Source organism: Nesoenas mayeri, assembly GCF_963082525.1.
Source record: "Nesoenas mayeri genome assembly, chromosome: 8".
In the NCBI taxonomy this organism is placed as follows: Eukaryota; Metazoa; Chordata; class Aves; order Columbiformes; family Columbidae; genus Nesoenas; species Nesoenas mayeri.
In genome coordinates this window covers 32,768,371-32,790,001 of record NC_137554.1, presented here as the reverse complement: position 1 = coordinate 32,790,001, position 21,631 = coordinate 32,768,371, and the positions used below count along the sequence as shown (strand labels likewise).

The 21,631-nt window shown below is 42.0% G+C and overlaps 1 protein-coding gene across 3 annotated transcripts in view; it reads right to left on the bottom strand.

Moving 5' to 3' along the window:
- Positions 1-21,631, bottom strand: part of MAST2 (microtubule associated serine/threonine kinase 2) — a 187,476-nt gene that overhangs the window by 53,645 nt on the left and 112,200 nt on the right. For all 3 annotated transcript variants that reach the window (XM_080349198.1, XM_080349200.1, XM_080349199.1), the window contains exons 5-8: positions 12,632-12,723; positions 4,852-4,927; positions 2,504-2,524; positions 281-359 (exon numbers count right to left, since the gene is read on the bottom strand). In XM_080349198.1, coding sequence (XP_080205324.1) covers positions 281-359; positions 2,504-2,524; positions 4,852-4,927; positions 12,632-12,723 — 268 coding nt within the window. The remainder of the gene's footprint in view (positions 1-280; positions 360-2,503; positions 2,525-4,851; positions 4,928-12,631; positions 12,724-21,631) is intronic.

Below are 21,631 nucleotides of genomic sequence, written 5' to 3'. Positions count from 1 at the left end.
GCCCTTGTGGGCCATTGGGGCCCTCAACTCATCAGTCGAGCCAACTGCTGCCCTGGGATTTCACCAATGCTAAAGGCAAAGTGCAAGATGACAGGAGCCGGGAAATGGAGGAAAAAGCAGCAGAACCAATAATTAAAATAATCTTTAAAATAATTAGTATATTAAATAACGTTAGCAAAACAATGAAGAAAGATCAGATATTTTAGTAAAGACTCAGAAGCTGATTTGTTAGGGTGTATTTGTACAAACTGAATTGCTTGGAAAAGTCTGTGTCACTTACTGAAACTGTAGAACTGGGAGTGTTTGTCCCATAGCCGGATGAAGGAAGGGAGGCCAAGGACCAGCGGCGTCCATCCGTTCTGGGGAAAAGAAGTAAGGGAAATTACTATCAGGGATATATTGTAGCTAATTCTTGGGGGAAATAAGCATTCTTTTCCCCAAAATCTTTTAACCTCACATTTTTATTAAAGTCTCAGGGTATTCAGATAAATCAAGTATCCTAGTTACAACGACCTTTGCAAAAAAGCAGCTAGGGTAAGTTTTGAAAGCAAAAGTAAGTGACCCTGGAAAAGATAAAGCAAACAGCATCAGATTCCTGCATGAAGTAGATGCTTTGTAAATGTTACCATTTGTGCAAAAATTGGAGTTTATAAAACAGACAAAGGAAATCAGCTCATTTCAAACTTATTCGAAGACAGTCACGCTTATGACAATTAGTCATGCAGTTCCTCGTCTTCCAAATAAAGTTTAAAATTGCTGAAAATAAACACACTAGATTGAGAATCAACTGAAAGAGGAATCGTCTGTTTACCCAGTGGGAAGGCACTCAGCACATCACTCCATACACATGGTGAATGAATGAATCCCACTACAGATCTGAGCCGAGCCAAGACGTCCACTCCAAATAGAAGAGACAGAAATGGCAGAAATCTCATCTAGGGTCTCCTTCTCCTCCAGTCTATAGAATATTCATAGTTATTTCCCTATCATAGCCAAGAATCATGATCCTCAGGGAAAACAGCCAAAACATCCTGGAGATATTGCAGCAAAGGTCTTGTTGGGATGGATGTTAAATAAGTCTCTTCCTCCCATCAGTTTGCATTTGCTTGTTTCTTTTATTACAGCAGATGATCAGCAACAGGTCATCACGTGAAGGTGAATTAGAACAGCTCATTGTTCTAACTCACATATGGATAGAGTGTATTTATGCAAGTGCATTATGAAATAGGATGTTTGGTACAGGTCTGCAATAGTGCTCAGTGCTTATGAAAAGCCCAACTGTTGTCATCTTCTTATCCAGCTATCCACACCCACCCTCAGCAAAAAGTTCCAGCACAACCAGAAATAAATGCCTGTTATTATTTTCCAGCTCTAGTTGCTTTTCTTTTCAGGCACTGATACTCACGGCTGCTCTTTGCCATCTATCTTAGAACAGGGGGAAATAAACTCGCTGTTCTACACCACTGAAAGGATATCATGTCAACAGAGTTTTTTAAGAGACTCATGCTTCATGCATTGAAAACAAACAGTAAAGGGAAGCTGTGATGCAGATTTCTATTGCATGCATATGTTATAGCTAAACCCCATTTAGCCAGAGGTGATGTTTTCTTTGGCAAAATAATTACATGCAAAAGAACAGTCTCAAAAAATTCCAAGAGAAATGAAATTCCTTTCTTAACCCCGAAAAACAACAAATATCAGCATTACGAAGTCACTGCATGATGTGGTTGGTGACTGAACACCAAACTTCAATTATCTTCATTCGGCTCATTGTAACATCCAGGACTACTGGGGGAATATTTAGGTCAATGATTCAATCTCAGTTTGGACCCTCAGTCCCCAGGCAAGACAATGTGTCCTGTGTGCCCCAACAGTGACAGGAACACACAAGCCACTCGCTTTTTGCAAAGGGAAAGCTTAATCCCTTTTTTACTGGGTTGCCTAAATTGTGTATTGAAATTACTTTGGAATTTTAATTTTGACAAAGTTTAAAAAACGTATCTTTCTCAATTAGAAAATTACAGGATACATCTTAATGCTTGGGCTATTCTGTGCTGATGCAATGTAGGCAAGAATGTGCTAAGCAACCGGGACAACAGGTACCAGCTCTAGTCTAAGCGAGACATGAGTAGAAACCTTCCAAAGCAAAAGCAATGAGAAAGACTTTAAAGCTCCTACTGTATGTAGGCAAAATATTTCTAAGTTACTTGGCGCCTTTTTAACAAAGGTATTTTTGAGAGAGACCTCATGCAATGTTGCTTCAGGAAAAGATACTTGGAAAGAAGATTTTAGGTCTTCTATTACAAGAAGGTGCTAGAAGAACAACGCATCTTCTCCAAAGCGCTACCTGTTTAGTATTTTAAGCCAAAAAGCAAAGATTTCCAGTTTTGGTTACCAAAGGATAGAAGGTGGATGCTAAATGGGGTTCAGCCAGCACGGGGGTGTTAGAGCCGCGCAGAGCACAGTTCACACACACAAAGAGCCGCAATAGGACGCACGTTACCTGTCTGCTCTGTGGCCGTGGCTGTAGGGAAGGAATGGTACAATGACAGTGAGACAGGTAAAAGATGCACATGAGACCTCTGAAAAATACCCTCATCTTCTGTTAGTGGTGTTCCCCCAAAATCAGTTCTAGTGAATACGGGCAGAATTCACCATATTAACTCCTGAACGTGCCCACTTTGTGGCTACGACACCATCGTTGAAAGGGTGTCTAGCAAAGGATTTATGATTAATAACGAGTCAAACTAAAGCCAATCTTGCAGTGTATTATAGTGAAATTGGCTTGACAATAAAATGAGTTTTCCAAATGTGTTTCCTACTCCGTCCCAAGAATCAACTCATCACGGGGCTATAATGAAAGAATAGAAATCACAATGTCCAAACAGGATAATAAATGAAGAAATTACACCAAATATAAACAGCAGAAAATCAGCAACAAATCATCGCTGTGATGGCAATGGGAGGAAATCAGGTAAGAAGCATCTCTTAAGATCCAAGCAAAACCAATCAAAGGGGTACAGTGAAATATTCATTTGGCCGGAGTAGCAGAGCATCACACTTCCAATTACTCAATACCATCATACACGAGTTATTCTACATGATAATGTAATAAATACATATTGGTGCTGCTGGCATAGCTATTCAGGGTGTAATGCAAGTATAATAGAAAATAGAAATGATTTTATAAAACAAGCTGTGCTTCAATGATAGAAAAAGTATACAAGACAACATGCATACTGTAAAATGAACTCCAGCGTTCTATAGACATACCCGACCTTTATCCATCTGTATCTTTAAAAATCAAAAAAAGTGGAGAAGTATGAAAGAGCACCCTTCAGAGACTTCTTATTAAACATTTGCTGCTTGAAGTTTTCGAAAGCTACGGTACTGAAACGTGATGTTGTAAAATTATGTGAAGTTTTGCCAATGGTTTCAGCTGCAATTTTCCTCTTACGTTCCAGGACTCCAGATCCAGTAAAAATCCAGTTGATTTCAACAGAACTTATTGAATATACCCAGATCAGGCTCAGATAGCTCTTTAAAAATAAAGGTGGATGCCGAGTCCGTTTGAATTGTTTGAGCAGCGGGTAAAGCACTGTTTTTTCACTCACATCTGACATGCCATTCTATAGCTTTTCTTATGTAAGACCTGAAGACCAAAGTCTATTTCAACCAGCATCCAAGGACATCAGGTCTTCTAGCAAATCATCCAATGGAGAAACGCTAAACGCTCCTGGTTTACCCGCCATCCAGAACCAGGCCGTACTTTATTTTATCAAATCCAAACCCTTCGTTGTTCTTTGAAGTTTTAAGACCTGTCCTTTTTCTAAGTAGCCCTCAAGTAAACCTGTCGTTCTCAGAAAACGTACTTCTTCTCAAGATGATCACTTGTTTCCCATTCTCAGATCATTTTAGCACAGATTGGGGTTTTATTCAGCCAAGGCAGAGTTTAGCAAATCCAAAATATCTAATAATCCCGCTCCTATGCCCAAACCCTGCTTGGGGTCTCTCTTTTATTCCTGATTTTTTATTTCTCCACAAAATTTCACTTTCTGTATGATTATCCATTTCTGCCTACATGCAGAGATACAACATTCAACGCACCATTTGTCCGCTTCGCCCAGCTGGTTTTACTCTTTCTATGCTATTCCTTACACTAAACTCATCACTATAGCATCAGATTTCCTCCCACGGGTTCCACACACAGCATGGCCAGTGTTGGTCTTGCATTCACCTTCAGGGCTCTCAATGCTGCTCTTCTTCTAGAGGTTCCTGTAGACTTGTAATTTCAATTACAAGTTGTTGCTGAGGTGACAGTCCCATCCAGCACTGTACCGAAGCTTGGAATTCAGTTGAATTCCTCATTAGATCAATAATATACTCTTGACACCGATGCCCAAGACAATAGAGGAAACTGAAAAGCTGCCCAGGAATGCACGCACAGTTACACACACCTCATTTTAGGTGTGTTTGCGTCTTTGTGCCAACAGAGCAAAGATCAGTGCACTTTGAATACACCTCAGTTATACAGTGGAAAGAACATCTAGGACTAAATTAACTGTTATATCATATGCCCTACGTGTTGTCCTTCTGGGAGAACAGCGTCTCCTTCATAGGCAGTATTGACTACTTAATTTACTGCGTCTTCTTCGAGGTCTGAAGAGCACCTAATACATTCTGGCTGCTGCCAAGATCTAAAGCAGAAAGTGTAAAACAAAATACAATAAAATTGGGAACATCAGAGAAAGTGAAATACAACAAAAAAACCTCCTAACCCATAGGTCATTTTCAAATACAGGTTTCTAGACTATTAGCTTGTCAGTCCAAAGAGAAGAGATCCTGCCTTACCTTCGGGCAGGAACAAAGGAAAAGTGAGCAGGTGCATTGGGAGAGAAGTTCCTGGGGCTGTCCAAGGGGCTGCTGCCTGTTTGAGAAAGGACAAAAACCCACCCCAAAACGTTTCATTGGCATTTGCAACAAATGCAGCAAGTTTTCACTGTGCAGAAAGACCTTGAACTGCAAGTTGTAGTCACATATAACTGAAAATACGGAGCGTTGAGCATTAGCTTGCTACAGAAATGTTCTGTAGGGATGTATCAGTATTTTCCCTCTTTTTAAAATAATTTAAGGTGTATGTTCTCTATCTTACTTTCAGATAAGTAATGTATCACGTATACACAACATAGCCTTAATACTTTGCAAAAATTTCTACATATAAGCTTTTCCCAACACTTCTCAATGGAAAACCTGAGTTAGAAATGACATTGATGACAGTTTTGGGAATAATAAATAGTAAGCAAGTATTTGTTCACAACGCATGTCAGGGCTGAATGCAGAATTTACTGAGGAAAACCAAAAGGAACTGCACATGATAATAAAAGGACTATACACACATAAGATGATCAGGCTATAATATACCAGCACTCCCCCTAACTACCACTTATCTGAAATAATACTTCTACCACGAAAATGGAAGTTTCAGTGAATTGATAAAGCTAGCAAAAAATAACACTTAATTTTCACTTGGCACAATAATACTTTCTCTGGGCTTTGTCATATGATGTGTTAAGTATACGGTTGGTAAGTGGTATATTGCGATGTATTTTGTCTCAAAGGAAAGAGCAACCATTTCATAGAAAGCCCTTTTGAAAGGCACAAACATTTATGGACTAACTGCAGAAAACTCGGAAAGTTATGGATGAATTAGAAGCTTCATGGCAGCGAGTGTGTGTCCTACAGGGGAAATTCTTAAGTGGTTTGCTCTTTCAGATCCTTAATAAAAGCATAAAAGAGAAACTATACATAGCCAACCTATGTCAACAACAATTTCTTTGTGCACAGACAATAAAATAACATTAAAATAAGAGCAGGAAAACTGAATAGATACTGGACAAGCAAAGTATATAACTGTGGTCATCAGAAATGGTTGCAAATTTAGATCCCTTATAAAATAGAATTGTTTTAAAAGTCACTTGGAAAAGTCAAACATCAACGATGAGTCACCTGCACAGGATCGTCTCTGTTTTGGGAGAAGTGCGAGGTGTCCAGCTCAACTCCCGAGCCAGTGTTGTTGGTGAGGTGACAGTCCCATCCAGCACTGCACCGAAGCTTGGAATTAAGCTGAATTTCAACCCATGTTAGTGGTGCACCTTAACTGTGACACTGAGCACCCGCAGAAGAGAAGCACCGTGCTCACTCGACAGCACCGTTCACTCGCATTCCAGCTCTACAAGCGGTTCACAGGAACCTGCAGCAGCGTCCCCCCACCATCGTGAGCGAGGTTGGCCGGGCTGGGGGAGCGGGACGAGCAGCCCGCACCGTCTGGGGGACGCGGATGGGCACAGCGCAGCAAACCCCGTCTGCTCCGCACCTCTACGAGGGGAAAGCCAGCAGCTGGTTGAGAGGAAAGCAGCCCCAGGCTGATCTAACATGTGTCAAGGGGCGAGGAGAGAACTGGAGAGGTAAGTGAATTCCAGACCACTCCACAACCTGCTTCATCAAGAGCAAACTAAATGAAAAACAAAGGGTTTGAGCAACAGGTTTGTTTTCCTTTGGCTTGGTTTTCTTTTGTATTGTTAGTAAAGCACTAACGAGTTCACAGTGTAATATAACACAAGGCGAGTCTGAGTTACATAATCCAAAACTGGATAGCATTTAACTCATTCCCAGTGTATCCCAAGTGGGAAGGGGAGAGAGTAATCAGAAATCAATAACTGGAGGATTTTTGGTGCTTCATTTGTTAAGCTTGTTCGCGTTTTAATTCTTATGGTCACAGTGGAAAAACAGAGACACCGTGCTGGTTGTGAATGTAAAAAAGACCAAGTTTGATGGTCTAGATGGCACTGCAGGCACACGAGAAAGGGGGACGAAGGCTACGATGGCCACAAAGTGAACAAGTGGCTGGTGCACGAACACACATGTCCTGGCACATGGCCACTCAGGGTCAGCGTTCACTTGCCCGCACAAAGTCGAAAGAGCCTTTTAGATGAGGAGGGAAGGCAGCAGGGATGAGGCCTCTCCGTGCTTGGGTAGCTCTTCCAACAAAGCAAGGCCACCATTTGTGGTGGGAACCTTCCCATCTCTCAAGCTTTACAGTCAATGGACCCTACTGTGTCACGATGATGCTCTTCAACAAAAAGCCCGTTGCCCGATGCTGTTGTAAATAAGCAATGAACCGTCATTGCGGTTTTATATCTTCATCAATCTTCTGCAAACTTTCTAGATTATGATCGAAATAGGATTTCAGAATAACTGAGCAAATTGGGTAATGACAGTTCTTAAATTTTGCAATTAAGTATGTGGGTGTTCAAACACTTCTGAGCCTGCACAATCTGGTACAGAAATACTACTGATTTTTAACCAGCTACTTTTCCAGATTTGTGTGACATATTTCCTTCCAGACACTGGAATTTTAATTAGATCCCTTGTGAGTTGCTTCTAGTTTTAAAATGAAAAGCAATTAGTTTTTCTACTCAATTCAAGTCTGGGTGAAGCTTTTAAAACAACAACAGGGAGAAGGGGAATTACTACTTTCCCTACAATTTCCAAGCGCTGCTGCATCTGCTCTAGTTGAAGGCAGTTTAATAAGAGAAGCCTTAGTGCAATGGTCTCACTCACCAAAGCTGATCGAAACCTTATTTATTCTGTTAGAAAAGGTGAATTCCCCTGTTGCTCAAGGGTTATAGTTGGCTACTAGTGAACCTGAAACTACTTGGTCTCAAGGGAGGCTGTTACACAGAATGATTGCCCATTAGGTAAATCAACACAGTTATGTGAACGTTAGTAATTCAGGCATGAACGTTTGCATTTTCAGGACACGGGGAGAAGGATGTAGCCAAGGCATCTGTACATTCACTACCCTCAACACACAAAACCAGGCTTTGTGGGCAATAGATGAAAGCCTTGACTATCATCTGCAAACACAACATTCATCGGATCAGTAATGAGCCCAAAAACTCACACCAGAATCATTTTGTAAAACCTGCTTCTGAGAGTCATTAAAAAGACGAAAAGACAAAGTTGTTGTGGCCTTTCATGTAGGATATACTAACATTATTTGCTGGATATTAACAGAAGCAGCTAAAGACCTTGCATGCTACACAATCAGCTGCCTTCCAGCACACACGACATTTGAAATGACCAAAAAAAGCTTAAGCACCCTGCACAGCACCAGTCTCGTACGTAGTGAACACCATAGAATCACAGCCACAAAATGCTGCTGAATCAGGCCCGGGGCAGGGCCTCGAGGGGCACGTTGCATACCCTGCCCACTCCAAAAATCATAAATAAATAGACGCCTTAGTAACAGCCAATTTCGGCCAGAAGGTGGAACTGAACCTGCAGTGTAAGAGCAGAATAACTCCGTCCAGCACCCATTGCAGGCGGCAGCAGGATGAAGGTCCCATTGGCGACAAGTGTCTCCACCTGGTGACTTTACCAGTGTGGAAAGTAAATTCTAAAGCAGCCTGAACGTCAGACATCAGGCAGGTAAGAACCTGTCTCTTTCCTGCTGAATTATAAAGAGGATGTTGCTGCTATGATTGATTTTAAGCCTTTAATTTTAAAATATTTAATAGTAACTTAGTAATCCATTTCAGGATGTGTATGTTCTAACAGGTATACTGTGCATACCCTGTGTAATTTTCAGATTAAAGAAAATTGATTCAAACAAATGTAAGGGATATATGTGTATATTTTTTTTTCCCCCTCTGATTTTGAAAGAAAAAGAATTTGCAATAAAAGGAAAATTTGCAAACCTGTATTTGTAAAATGGGGCACTCAGACCCATGTTCAGGTGACTAAATCAGTGACTTTGTGAGAAAGTTCACAAGCTGGAGCTTTCTATACCGAGGTCCCAGCTCACTTTGGAAAATGTTATTTCATACAGTTTGAAAACGGAATGAGCACACGTCACATCCATCGGGTGTTTTAAACCAGAAGCGACTTCATGGCAGAGTTATAAACATCTGGATGCACTTCCATCTCAAATATTGAATTTCTTAATTACTATTTTTCCTCTGAATTTTCTAGGATACGAAATGGCCTGGCATCTTATCTGGATGCTGTTTCAGACCATAGGTGTATGTGCCTGGATCGGTGTTCATGAAGAGGTAGGTTTGCCTGACGGACAGTGTGCTACATCACACCCACTGCCTTTTACAGTGTCACAGTATCACAGTATGTTTGGGATGGGAAGGGACCTCAAAAGCTCATCCAGTGCAATCCCCCCATGGAGCAGGAACACCCAGATGAGGTTACATAGGAAGGTGTCCAGGCGGGTTGGAATGTCTGCAGAGAAGGAGACTCCACAACCCCCCTGGGCAGCCTGTTCCAGGCTCTGCCACCCTTACTGAGAAGAAGTTTCTTCTCAAATTTAAGTGGAACCTCTTGTGTTCCAGCTTGATCCCATTACCCCTTGTCCTATCATTGTTTGCCACCGAGAAGAGCCTGGCTCCATCCTCATGGCACTCACCCTTTATATATTTATAAACATTAATAAGGTCACCCCTCAGTCTCCAAACTAAAGAGCCCCAGCTCCCTCAGCCTTTCTTCATAAGGGAGATGCTCCACTCCCTTAATCATCTTTGTTGCCCTATGCTGGACCCTCTCCAGCAGTTCCCTGTCCTGCTGGAACTGAGGGGCCACAACTGGACACAATATTCCAGGTGTGGTCTCCCCAGGGCAGAGCAGAGGGGCAGGAGAACCTCTCTCGATCTACTAACCACCCCCCTTGTAATACACCCCAGGTACCATTGGCTTCCTGGCCACAAGGGCCCAGTGCTGGCTCATGGTCATCCTGCTGTCCCCAGGACCCCCAGGTCCCTTTCCCCTACCCTGCTCTCTAATATGTAATTTCCCAACCTCTACTGGAACCTGGGGCTGTTCCTGCCCAGATGCAGGACTCTACACTTTCCCTTGTTAAATTTCATCAGGTTATTCCCTGCTCAGCTCTCCAGCCTGTCCAGGTCTCTGATGGCAGCACAGCCTCTGGCGTGTCAGCCACTCCTCCCAGCTTAGTGTCATCAGCAAACCTGCTGATAGTGCACTCTATTCCCTCGTCTAAATCGTTAATGAATATATTGAATAATACTGGCCCCTACCTCTGCCCGACAGCAACAAGGGTGGGGCCATCTCAGGAGTTTCGCCTCTGTCCGAGAGGGCAGGAGGTCCATCTCCTTTTGCGGGGTGCCTCCCTGGGACCTTTCCGGCTGGCACGTCAGGGTACATTACATACAGAGAACTCCTGAGGCTCCTGCCCTCCAGGACTTCATTTTAGAGTGGTTTCTGGACAGAAACACTTCAGAAAGCCTCCCTGACTTCTGTGCGTGCTTGGTGTCCCTTGATTCATCGGAGAGGATCAGAGAGGGCATTAGGAAGAGCGTGTTTGAGACAGAAGAGCCGGGGAGCAGCTCCAGCATTTCCCTGTAACTCATCAGTGGATGTGTCTGAACAAACACATTGATAGATTCTGTTCAAACGCTAAACAAATATCACAGCCTGTTCTCAAATTCGCATCTCACATATGATATTTCTTAAGAAAATATTTGTGACTCTACTCTAAATTTCATCTGCTTTTGTCTCTTGAATAAATTATTTTCCCAGGGAATACTCCTAAATATAGAACAGGTAGAGAACCCAAATTACAAGCAATTTATCTTCCTGTGCTTTCCTAGTTACTTTTGGAGGTCACAAAGGATGTCCTTTTAATTAATAGTTTTAAATCCCATATGCAACATCAGAACAAAGAATGGAAATATTAAACAATTAGTGCCAAAGCAAGCTGGTGTGGCACCGATCAGTTACTACAGCTTCTAGAAGACACTCATACACTTCTAATAAAAGATAAGCTTGTAAATCCCCAGACAGCATCAAAATCACTATTTCATTTTTGAAATAGAGAGAGGACAAAAGCAAATCAAAATAAAATACAATAGAAATGTCTCTGTTGTGAACATTTCTGCAGTTGTTCTCCAAGTAATGATCACACCAACACCTTGTTGGAATCTGCCAAGTCAGGACACTCCTTCACACTCTGAGGAGCATCTTTATCATTTCAGCCAAAGGATGGTACAGCTGATTTAGAATTTGGTAAATCCAACAGAGATATCGACTCTACGAACAAAGTAAAGACCAGAATGTGCCTAAGGGGAGAATCTCTACCAAGAAAAATGCCTTGTTAAAACCAAACCTAATCTTACACAGCTAACCCTACCATAACCACACACAACAGAACCAAAGGAGTTGGAAGTGAAAGGGAATTGCCCTATGCAATTTTTTGCCCTGTATTTTATCAGTGATTCTACAGAACAAAAGAAAATGGCTTCAATAGACCACTTGCAAGATTTTGTTACAATTTTCATTTTAAAATCCTGGGTCACTCAAAAAAACCCAATGTCATTAAAGTAACTTCGCAGCCTTCCATGCCCGGGCTTTACAGCATCCCAAGCAAATATGACAGATCTTTATGAAACTCAGAGTGGTTGAGGCTTTCATGGGCACTCCTGAACAATAACGCCAGTGGTCTTTTTCCCTTCAACAGGCTGGATGTCTCTGGCGATGCAACGCTCTGCAAACAGAAGCAGATGGCTCCTTCTCGCTGAGCTACTATCCATTTGCTGTTCTTTCTCAGCATTTCCTTAGTTTCAACCTCCAGAAAGTATTTACAGAACACACTGCCATGTAGGAGGAGGAAAGTCTGATTATAATGAAAAGAGCAGCTCCTTGTCCTATGTACAGCAGTGGTGGCTTCCAGACCAGCTCCACCACGGCTGATGGGCCACAAACGCTCAAGTTGGTTTGTGCTACTGACCGGTGCCCATCAGGGCCATACCTGGAGCTCAACCATCTTCAGGGCCATACCTGGAGCTCAATCATCTTCAGGGCCATACCTGAAGCTCAACTATCTCCTCTGGCATTTTGAAATATGGAAAACAATGCACTCACACATCACCTACCTCCCTCAGCAACAAAAACATCAAGCTGTTGAATCTGCGTGCATGACCCTTTCTGAAAATCCATAGTTACTGTAGGCTGAACAATCATTCTTTTCTATAGAAAGAACGTGTCCACATGCTTCACCTTGATAACTAACAAGCAGTTGCCCATTTGCTCTGAAATAAGCATTTCCCAGTTGCCGCCATGGTAAAACCGGCAGTAATGTAAAGAAAGTAAAGAAGCCTAAACACCTCCCATTGCTCCAAGTAGCAGATATAGACCATAAGATGGCACAATGCACAGCTATGGGCATCCAGGGATGAGCAGGGTGCTTCTGCTCATGAGAACTGCAGTTAAATCACTGGCACAAACTAACCACGCTACAGGAGATCTTTACTTAAATGCACTTATTTAATTTTATTTTACTTCATTCATAATCTCAGGTTCTTTTGCAGAAAAGAATGAAAGAAAGAGTGGAGAATGGATATGGTAACAAACTAGGAAGTGCAGAACAAATGAGGACATAAAGCATTTATTTTGAAACCATAAGGACTCTCCTACAAGTTAAAAAGATGAATAACTACAGCCAGATTAATTTCAAAGAGCATATTTTGATGTAGAGTATCAACATGTTCAAACTCACTACAATGAACAGTGACGTTTTTCCTACTGATTCCCAGTGCTGGGGAGTTACCTGCGTGTCCATGGAGAGGGGAATGTGGTCGCGGGAGGGTTGGAGATGTGCTGGATGTTACGATCAAACTCTTTCTGTTGCTTGTCCGACAGCTGAAAGAAAGAACAACAGACAAATGCTAAGGCAGGACAGATGGACAGGGGCACCTGAGGCAGGTCCTGCAGAACAGCTTTCGGACAGGGAGGAAAGTCTCGGTATTTAGGTCGGTATTTCAACGCGCTCTCAGTCTTGGTGGTGACTCTGCAAAGTAGTGAACGTGCAGGGCTGAAGGTACCTTGTCAGCAACAAGTGTTTTAATACCCTGGAAGCAATTTAAAAACCGTATCTCATGCTGCACAGGCCACTAGAGATAACAGACAACACATTCCTGATCCACAAAACACGTGCAACTCCTGCTTTACAAAACACACAAAAGGCAGAAAACCGTAAAATAGCCCAGAGTGCTTCATATATTCTCACCAATATCCAACCTAGCAAATAAATCTGTTACAATTATTGGCTATTCCTACAAGAAATCAAAACATATTCCTTAGGACAGAGTTAAAATGATGAAGCAAAGTGTTAGCACGACACAGCAGATGAGCAAGATTACTAATGAAACTTTGAGAATCTTTGAGAAAACCCTACAGAGCAAGTTTTAGATGAGCCTGTTCCCAACCAGCTCCACTCATGGCCATGACTTCATTGCAGCAAACAAAGCGACACTTCGGTATGTTCTGTATGTTCCTCCACTTGCGCCCCAGCCTGTGCTTGCTGGTAGTAAACGATTAGCAGTAAAGATCATAGAAATAATTGTAAAGGGTGAGAGAGAAATGTTTCAATCATGGGAGCTGTGAGCAAGAGCAACCAGATATTTAAACCTCTTGGTGTTTGAACAGAATTAACTGTCCGAGTTCACAGCAAAATCTCCCCATCGATGAAGTATTAAAGCTCCGTATATTTATTCATTGGATCTCTAACTTGCTTTCTACATGGCGGAAACATTTCTGCTGAGTTGAGCTTTATTTATTGCTGTTCTATAGAGGAGGAGAGAACTCAATGCAGAAAAGAAATACAACTGAACTGCCAACTAGAATAAATAGTAATAAAGTTGAAGCACCATTAACTGCTATTCAGGCTCTTTAGCGTACTTAAGGCATTCCTCAACATTATCCAACTGATTCCATGCAATCTCCATTTACATTCATGTATTATTCAGCAACGGTCCATCCAAAACCTGATTGCCATTGTGTACGTCGTACAGAAAAACTAAAAGCCTGATTTTAAGAAGCTTAAAATCTCAGTTCATTGATTTTTTTAATGTTTGCAGTTACTCTATTCCAACAACTGTTGAAAAAACCCAGAATACTCAATTCCAACATTAATACCAGATAATCGTTTTGTTCATATTACTAGAAAATCTTTCAACATGAAGCTCTGGAGTATTCTAATATAATAAACATTACTATGTAAGAAATAAAAAAATCCTGGGTGTTTTAATACAAATCATAGTGTAAGAATTTAAGAACTTGCTGAATATAAAGCACTAGTCCTACACTAGAAAACAGAGCTCCATCCCCTATGGTCATATCCCCTTGCTAATGAGAGCTCCCAAAATACCCTTTACCGCAGCGCTGGCTGGAGCTGGCTATGGAAACTCGGTTTAAGTAAATCGTGGTAACAGGGAACGCGAACTGTCCCAAAGCCAGAGCTTTTAACCCTTTGCTCACGTTTGCCAAATTGAACCGAGTTTTACACTCATTTTCTCTGCTGGTATTCGCAACGATAACTAAGCAGAAGAGAAAGGGTTAAGTGGCTGAAGAGCAAACACAGCTGAGACCTGTTAAAATAGGTCAGGGTCACACAAATGGATGCAGAGGGGGGGCGGCTGGGAGCGAGAGCCTAGCCTGAGTTAGGAGTAAAGAAATTACTCTCTTTACACCCCACCATTGGATAACATTGCGCTTCCCTGGATCTCTGACCTGGGAAATGGGAATATCACGTATGCCTGCTCAGCCATTTCCATGAACCACGTGTGCTGGCAATGCGGCAAAGCTCCAACACACAGGCTAAAACCACAATTGCTCATTTCTTGAATGCACATTACGAGAAAAATATACAGCCAAACACAATCGTACTCTCTACCGGTTGAAGAGAATTCTCTGGATATATATACAGAACTTTTAATAGATCCTGGAATCCCAGAGAAACTACAGAACCAGAGTGAAGAAGTTCTAGTAGCCACAAAAATGCAAAAAAGGGGGGAACGTCATGTGGGTGACCCCCAGGAAATCACTACAATAGCATCCTAAAGAAGAACAGCTACATGTGAAAGCAGCAAAGCTGCTTTAACCAGGGCTTTGTGCCAAAGAAATCCAAACCAGGCAATTGAAGTGTTGGCAGAAACAGTTCAAATGAAGAAGAAATTGTTTCCTGGAAGATGCACTTTAGGCAGCCAGACGGTCCCGTGCTCGGTGTGAGATACAAGGCCAATGATGATAAGAAGATCACATTACCAATCCTTTAAATTGCATTATTGTTTATTACTGTTCACAGATTCTCCAAACAATATGGTATATTTCCTTGCCCTAAAAATAATTCAAGCTACATAAGAGGAATAAAAGGAGAAAGTAGAAAAAGTTACCTATACATCTCTGAGTATTCTAACTAGAAAAAGATTAAGTTCTTAACCAGTCCAGCGAAATCCCAAGCGTTATTATTTGTTTATGGATCCTTTACGTCGGAACAGTTGAAACAATGCTTTTGCTATCACTATGGAAATTGTGCTTTCACCCTTTCTCGAGTTAAGCTCTCAGCCTGCAGTAAAAATAGCGGCTGTTACGTGTAGTGAGGCGTTCCCAGCACATTCTTGAAACTGAACACGGCGGGACGTGGGACGTGGCTCTGGTAACGGGACACGGCGTTGGACCCGCTGACATGTGCTCCTGGCTGGTGGTACTGATGGGGATACTCAGTATCGCACCCCGACAAACCTGCCCCTGCGCACCAACACGCTACTGTCCAGCCTCTAAAACGAGCACCGTTAGTACGCCTTGTTTCATATGTGCTTTCAGTCTGAAAAAGAAATCAATGCTTCAGTTTCAGCATAGATCAATATCTGATTCTTTATTTTAGCGGTTTACTCGGGGGACATCTCTAACCGACTGAGCAAAACCGATTAACGTCCATGAGGCATTAATGTAATGGCAAGGCCACAGAAAAACAGCTTAAAAAATAAATAACCAACACTGCTAAGTCATAATAACCAACACCAAGTCATTTCATAGCATTGCTGCTATTGGAAATGAGTAGTGATAAGGAAGTTTCTCAAAATCTATCTACATTTATAAGCACTGAAAAATCTCTCATAGGTGAAGCTGCTGAATATACAAGATGAGCAGCGATCGCATGAATCTTCCCTGGGACTTCGACAGAGAACAACTTGAAGTAAAAAGACCTATAGAAAAAGTATGGCTTAAACAACATTTTTGTTACTAATCATTACTGCATTTTATCCATAGTAGTTTCAGTTTTGTAGCCACCTTGGGCTGGCAGAGAGCTGGGTTAACTCTTGCATTAACTAATGAAGCCCAACATCAGGTGTGTTCCAGATTTAACATTTAATTCAGTGAGCCAAAATCCCTACAAAGTGGGATCCAAAATTCAGACCGATCCTACCTAAAAGGCTCACAGATTGTGGTTACATGGTTTGCTAAACTGTACTATCACCTAACCAAATCTAACCAGTGTCCCCTCTGACGTTATAGGATCTTCGTTTCAGTTGATTTGCTTTACAAAGACTTCTTTAGGAGAAACAGACATTTTGGAAATGAAAATAAGTATTTAAAATTTTTATTCACAATGGCAGAAAATTTACAAAATCCCAAATCTGCATGTGAATGAATGCAGCAGCTGCGCAGCAATGTTAACTAGAAGTGGAAGTTATGGTCTTAATTATAGTAATTCAAAGATGGAAGCAATTTCGTAAGCTGTATCACTACCAACAACAGGGATAATTAGTTCTCTAAAATAGATAAGTAAGCATCTGGTTCATGTACAGGAATAGTTTAAAAGTTATTCATCCTAGAATGAAGTGTTATTATTCACGGTGTAAGCTGGGTGGTTTGCACATTCCTACAATAAACAGTTCTTTTAAGGAGATACAGTTACACACCAGACTTGAAGGACACAAGTCCAACAAGCAACTTTTCAAAGATAACAGACAGATTGTCCATCAGAGCAGACACAGAACTGTCACCCAGTAAAACAGCAAATATTCCCTGTCCTTGAGGCCCGTGAGCAGGGAAACGTCCTCCACCTGCATCCCTTCCTGCTCACCTGGTCCAGACTGAATGGCTGAGGATTCCGCCCCCCGTGCATCTCTGGACGGTCCCTCCCTGACCCCAGCCAGGGGAAACTCTCAACGACCCCAACATCCCCATCTCTGACCTCCCCAAACGCAGCCCTGGTCCATTTACAGCAACACAAAGTGCTACTGCAAAACTAATTTCTCTCGTTAAAAGCCTGTCCTTATTGTTCCTCCCTTTGGATGTTATTAACGCAACTCTTGACAATCTCACCCTTCGCCCCAGCTTTTGCAGGGGTTTGGTGTTGTGTGTAGGGTGGTTTTGTGTTTGTTTGGGTTTGGTTTTTTGGGGGTTTTTGGTTTTTTGTTTGTTTTTTAGAAGGAGCTCCCTAAACCCCCAATATAATCCATGTGCTGTTGTCCTGTAGGTCCCTCCTATCACACATTTTTAGACCTTCGCTTTTAAACCACCCTTAACAATATCTTTTAGCATTCCTTGCAAAACAGAAGGTCAAACCCCAGCTCCTGTGACCTTGAGCCTGGATTGCAGTATTCCCATTGCCCCCCATCTTATTTAATAATTCAAATAGGATCGAACTCTGGAACCTAAAGGAATTTAGTCTTAAAGAAAAATAACAAGCAAACCCAACTGCAGGAGCACAGGAATCTCTTCCCCAAGAAGTCTGCACAGCCTAGTTACTACAACCACAGCAACAGGCGCAACTGTTCAACAAGCCGGGCTCTTCTCCAGTTCCCATTGCCATGGTTTTGAAGCTCATGAGAGGAAATAAACTGGACAAATAGATATTATTTTTTAAATCTGGCCACTTTGCTGCAAGTGTTTCATCTTCCTATAGGTGCCGGTTGTACCAGGCTGCTGGATTGCACTCCTTGTTCAAGGGTGTTCCATGTGGGCACCTATTTCATGTTAATCCAGAGATGTGCAAGGGATGAGCTGCTTCAGAAGAAGAAATTCTGCAGCTGCGAGGCACAAGAAAGTCTTATTGGAAAGTGGTTATGACTGCGCATATGGTCGAACCCGTAAATGAGAGTCAGTGTGCAGATGACTGAGGAAAGATGTGAAATCTGTGATAAAAGATGTGGTCAACGCGTGAAGTCCGGGCTGTGCTCCTGTACAGGTATCCACAGACAGCAATGGGAAAAACCCCAAAGAAGGTATTTTTTTCATAATGCCCGAGGTTTCAGCGCGCTAACCAGCACGTGAACTGAAGCGGACACGGTGCTGAGCAACGCAAGGCTTACGGAGCACGTGGGAAGTTGGACGTGTGCTGGTTCTTTTGTTTCGAGGTATTTAGGAGTTAACTTATGGCACGAAAGACCGTTTTCCTTTCATGTAAAACACGCTCAGTGTCAGCTCTACCCTTCTATTTCTCCATTTAGAGCTCAAATTCAAGAAGCAGCATCACCCCAAGTTAGAAAATTACAGAAGAAAGGGCTAAAATTGCTCTAATTTCTGTCTAATTTGCCTGAGGCGGGCGCACACCTGCTTACACCACGCGGTACGGGCCAGGCCTTCTGCATTATTAACAGCGCAGGAACAACTCTGCAAAGCCAAAGCAAATGAAATGTCACAACAGATTACAATGAGTGGTGCAGCCACTCTCTGCTAAATCAAGCCACTTTATGCTGAAATATGCTGCAAATACACTCCAAAGCTATATTTGTTCTTAGATGAAAGAAATAGAAAGAAAAATTCCAATTATGGAAGAGACACCCCAGAATAAATATACACAATATTTAATGAGAAAACACACCCCGATCTTCTCAAGCATCGCTATCTCTTCCTTCACTTGTTATGCTTTATTCTGCCATGAAGTTACATCACAAAGTGTGAAAGGATGATTTAATGAAAACTAAGCATAACCACATGCTTTCATTTCCCATTTCCTCCAACTCTATTATTAAATGCTTCATGTAGCGTAATTGCTTTTTAAATAAGTCTCTACTCCGCGATTCTCACAGAAGATAGTTTATCGCATTCTTTTATCCAAAAAATTCAAGCAAACATATTAAAGAATGAAATGGCAAAGTGATTTTATATTGTTTCAAATCTATTTACCATGTAGCTTACAATGATATACAGGTGTGTGATATAGCAAAGCCATTATAAACACACTCCCTAAAGATGCATTCAAGTAACAAAGCACACTAGCTGAAAATGAGCAGTTTCCCAAGATTCAAAAGTGAGAAGGTCTAATATAAATTTTGCATAATATAATATGAGAAGTCACTCAGGTTCTGTATAGGACACAATGTGAACAGTTCACTTTGTTTCAGAGCATTTTCTTAGTTAAGTATCAAAAAATGCTATAATTTAGCTCTTTATCAGCTAATTGCAGTTTGAAATCTCTAATTTAGAAGCTATTCTAACAGAACATTATTTTGGAAATAATCTCCAAATCCGAGCGTGGCAATGGAGTTGCCTTTTCTGCACAGAGCAGAGGTTTTCACACAGATGTGCAGGAGAGCAATAACTGGGGTGGGATTATGAATGTAAATGGGACTGAGATGTTTGTAATTAAATTATATGTCAAAATTTTAAAATCCATATTTTGTAGGTTAGACAAGCAAACCCAATACACAGATGTAATATAAACTCAAATACTCAAATCAACAGGTAATCTTTTCCCTGAATCCAGGGTTTATTTTCTAGCAATGATTCAGCTTTTCAATAAGCTATACAGAAGCTCATAAAAGATGATGTGCCACTGATACCTCCGCAACTACACAGACTTCCACAACTTGATAGTTGAATAGCTGTTCCTCTAGTTGACACAAATTATCCGTTTTGACCTGATTATTGCGAGATAATGCAAATGCCCACGCAGACACGACCCAAGGAAACCCCCATACAGACAGAGCATGGGGGTTGGTCTATCTCTGAATGCTGCTCTCCTTCCAAAAAAAGGAAACATAGAAATACCTATGGTTCAGCAGAGCACGAGCTGAAGAGGTTCAGTCTGTAGGTAGAAGGCAAATCTCCCCGTCCATCAGCCGGTTTGAACTGAGGACGCCCTGCTGCTGGAACGGACTATTCCCCCATTGGGGTAATGGCTTTAAAGTGAAACAGGGTAGATTTAGATGAGATCTGAGGAAGAAATTCCTCACCATGAGGGTGGGGAACAGGCAGCCCAGAGCCGCTGTGGATGCCCCATTGCTGGAGGTGTTCCAGGCCAAGCTGAATGGGGCTTTGAGCAACCTGGTCTAGTGGAAGGTGTCCTGGTGTCCCTGCCCATGGCAAGGGGTTGGAACCAGGTGATCTTCAATGTCCCTTCCAACCCAAACCATTCTATGAAATTGTAGTTTGGAAGGGGTGGAGAGGCCCTGTTGCTCTTTTCAGCTCCCCTGGAAAGGTTTTGCCCTGTTGCTGAGACTCATCTTGCCAACAATGGAGACAAACAATAACAACCCTACTGAAGAGTTTTGGGTTTTGTGCCTGCTTGTCAGAATGTTAAGTTCATGGTATGCTTTCGTACTACCTGGAACTACAGCCCTGCCTTGGCTTCCAGGCAAACTCTAGGGCTAACGAGTGCTGGGCCGTGTTATTGAGCAGATAAGCCCGACTTATTGCCGTCCTCAGCTCTCCAAGGGGCAAGATGGACAACATCAACTTTCCTAAGAACCATCCGGCATATTTAACCTGCAAGCACTTTCCAATCTATTAGAGTACAGAAAAGTCTGAACAGAACACGGCACCGCGTCTGGACAAACATGCCAGAAGAGAAGACACGAGGGAGAGTATGTTGTTAAACAATAAATCTGCTCCCTAAGTCCTCATCTATAACCAATCACTCACCATTTCGTGTTGCTTTGGGCAAATTCACCATTCCTCAGTTTTTCAGTTCTACATGGATTTTGACAGAAAGGCTTCCTAGATATTTTGGGTTTATCTCAGAAGCTAAATGGACTGAAATATCTGGCCTTTAAAAGAAAGCCCCCCAGGTAAGCCGCAACATATATTATCACGCCTTGCACCACTGGTACATCAACCGCCTCATCCTTCTTACATTTCCGACCCGTGCATCACTCCAACCACCACCTGATATGAGAAACATGTTCTTTTATCACTCTTTTTATCTCTCTCATCAACAGAGGATACATATTGTACGTTCCATCCAGCTATGCAAAAATAAACATTTATTGGGACCCTTCTAATCAATATACTCGTTGAATGACAGAGAAGGAAAAAGGATACTCAGGGCAGAGCTGCTTCTAAATGTCAAAGAAGTTGACAGGCAGGAGCTGGAGTTGTGAGAACACAGAAAATGGCCAGTGCAGCAAGTAAAACTGGTATAAAGGCACACAGAGTGATACACTATATGTAAATCAAGTGTCCAGTTATTAGGTCCTGTTGTGCTTTAACTTGTTTAGGGACACAGATCTGTCCACAAACAAGTCTCAGACAAAAATGATAAACTTAAAAGAGACGGAAAGACTTACAAAAATAACATTAGTTAGCTATACCGCTGTGTATATCAAATCGAATAAGCAGCCTGCTTCGCAATAATAAGAAAATACACCTGTAGACGGCGTTTCAAGTGAACAGAGCAGGGAAGGCACAAAAGGCAGCAGGAGAGGGGGAGGCGCAGGGTGCGGATCCCACCCCGTCTCAAACAGCAAGGGGGAGTTTCTGGCACACTAAAGCCTCATTACATGGTAAACCTCATGCTTTTGTGTGACACTTCCTTGCCATC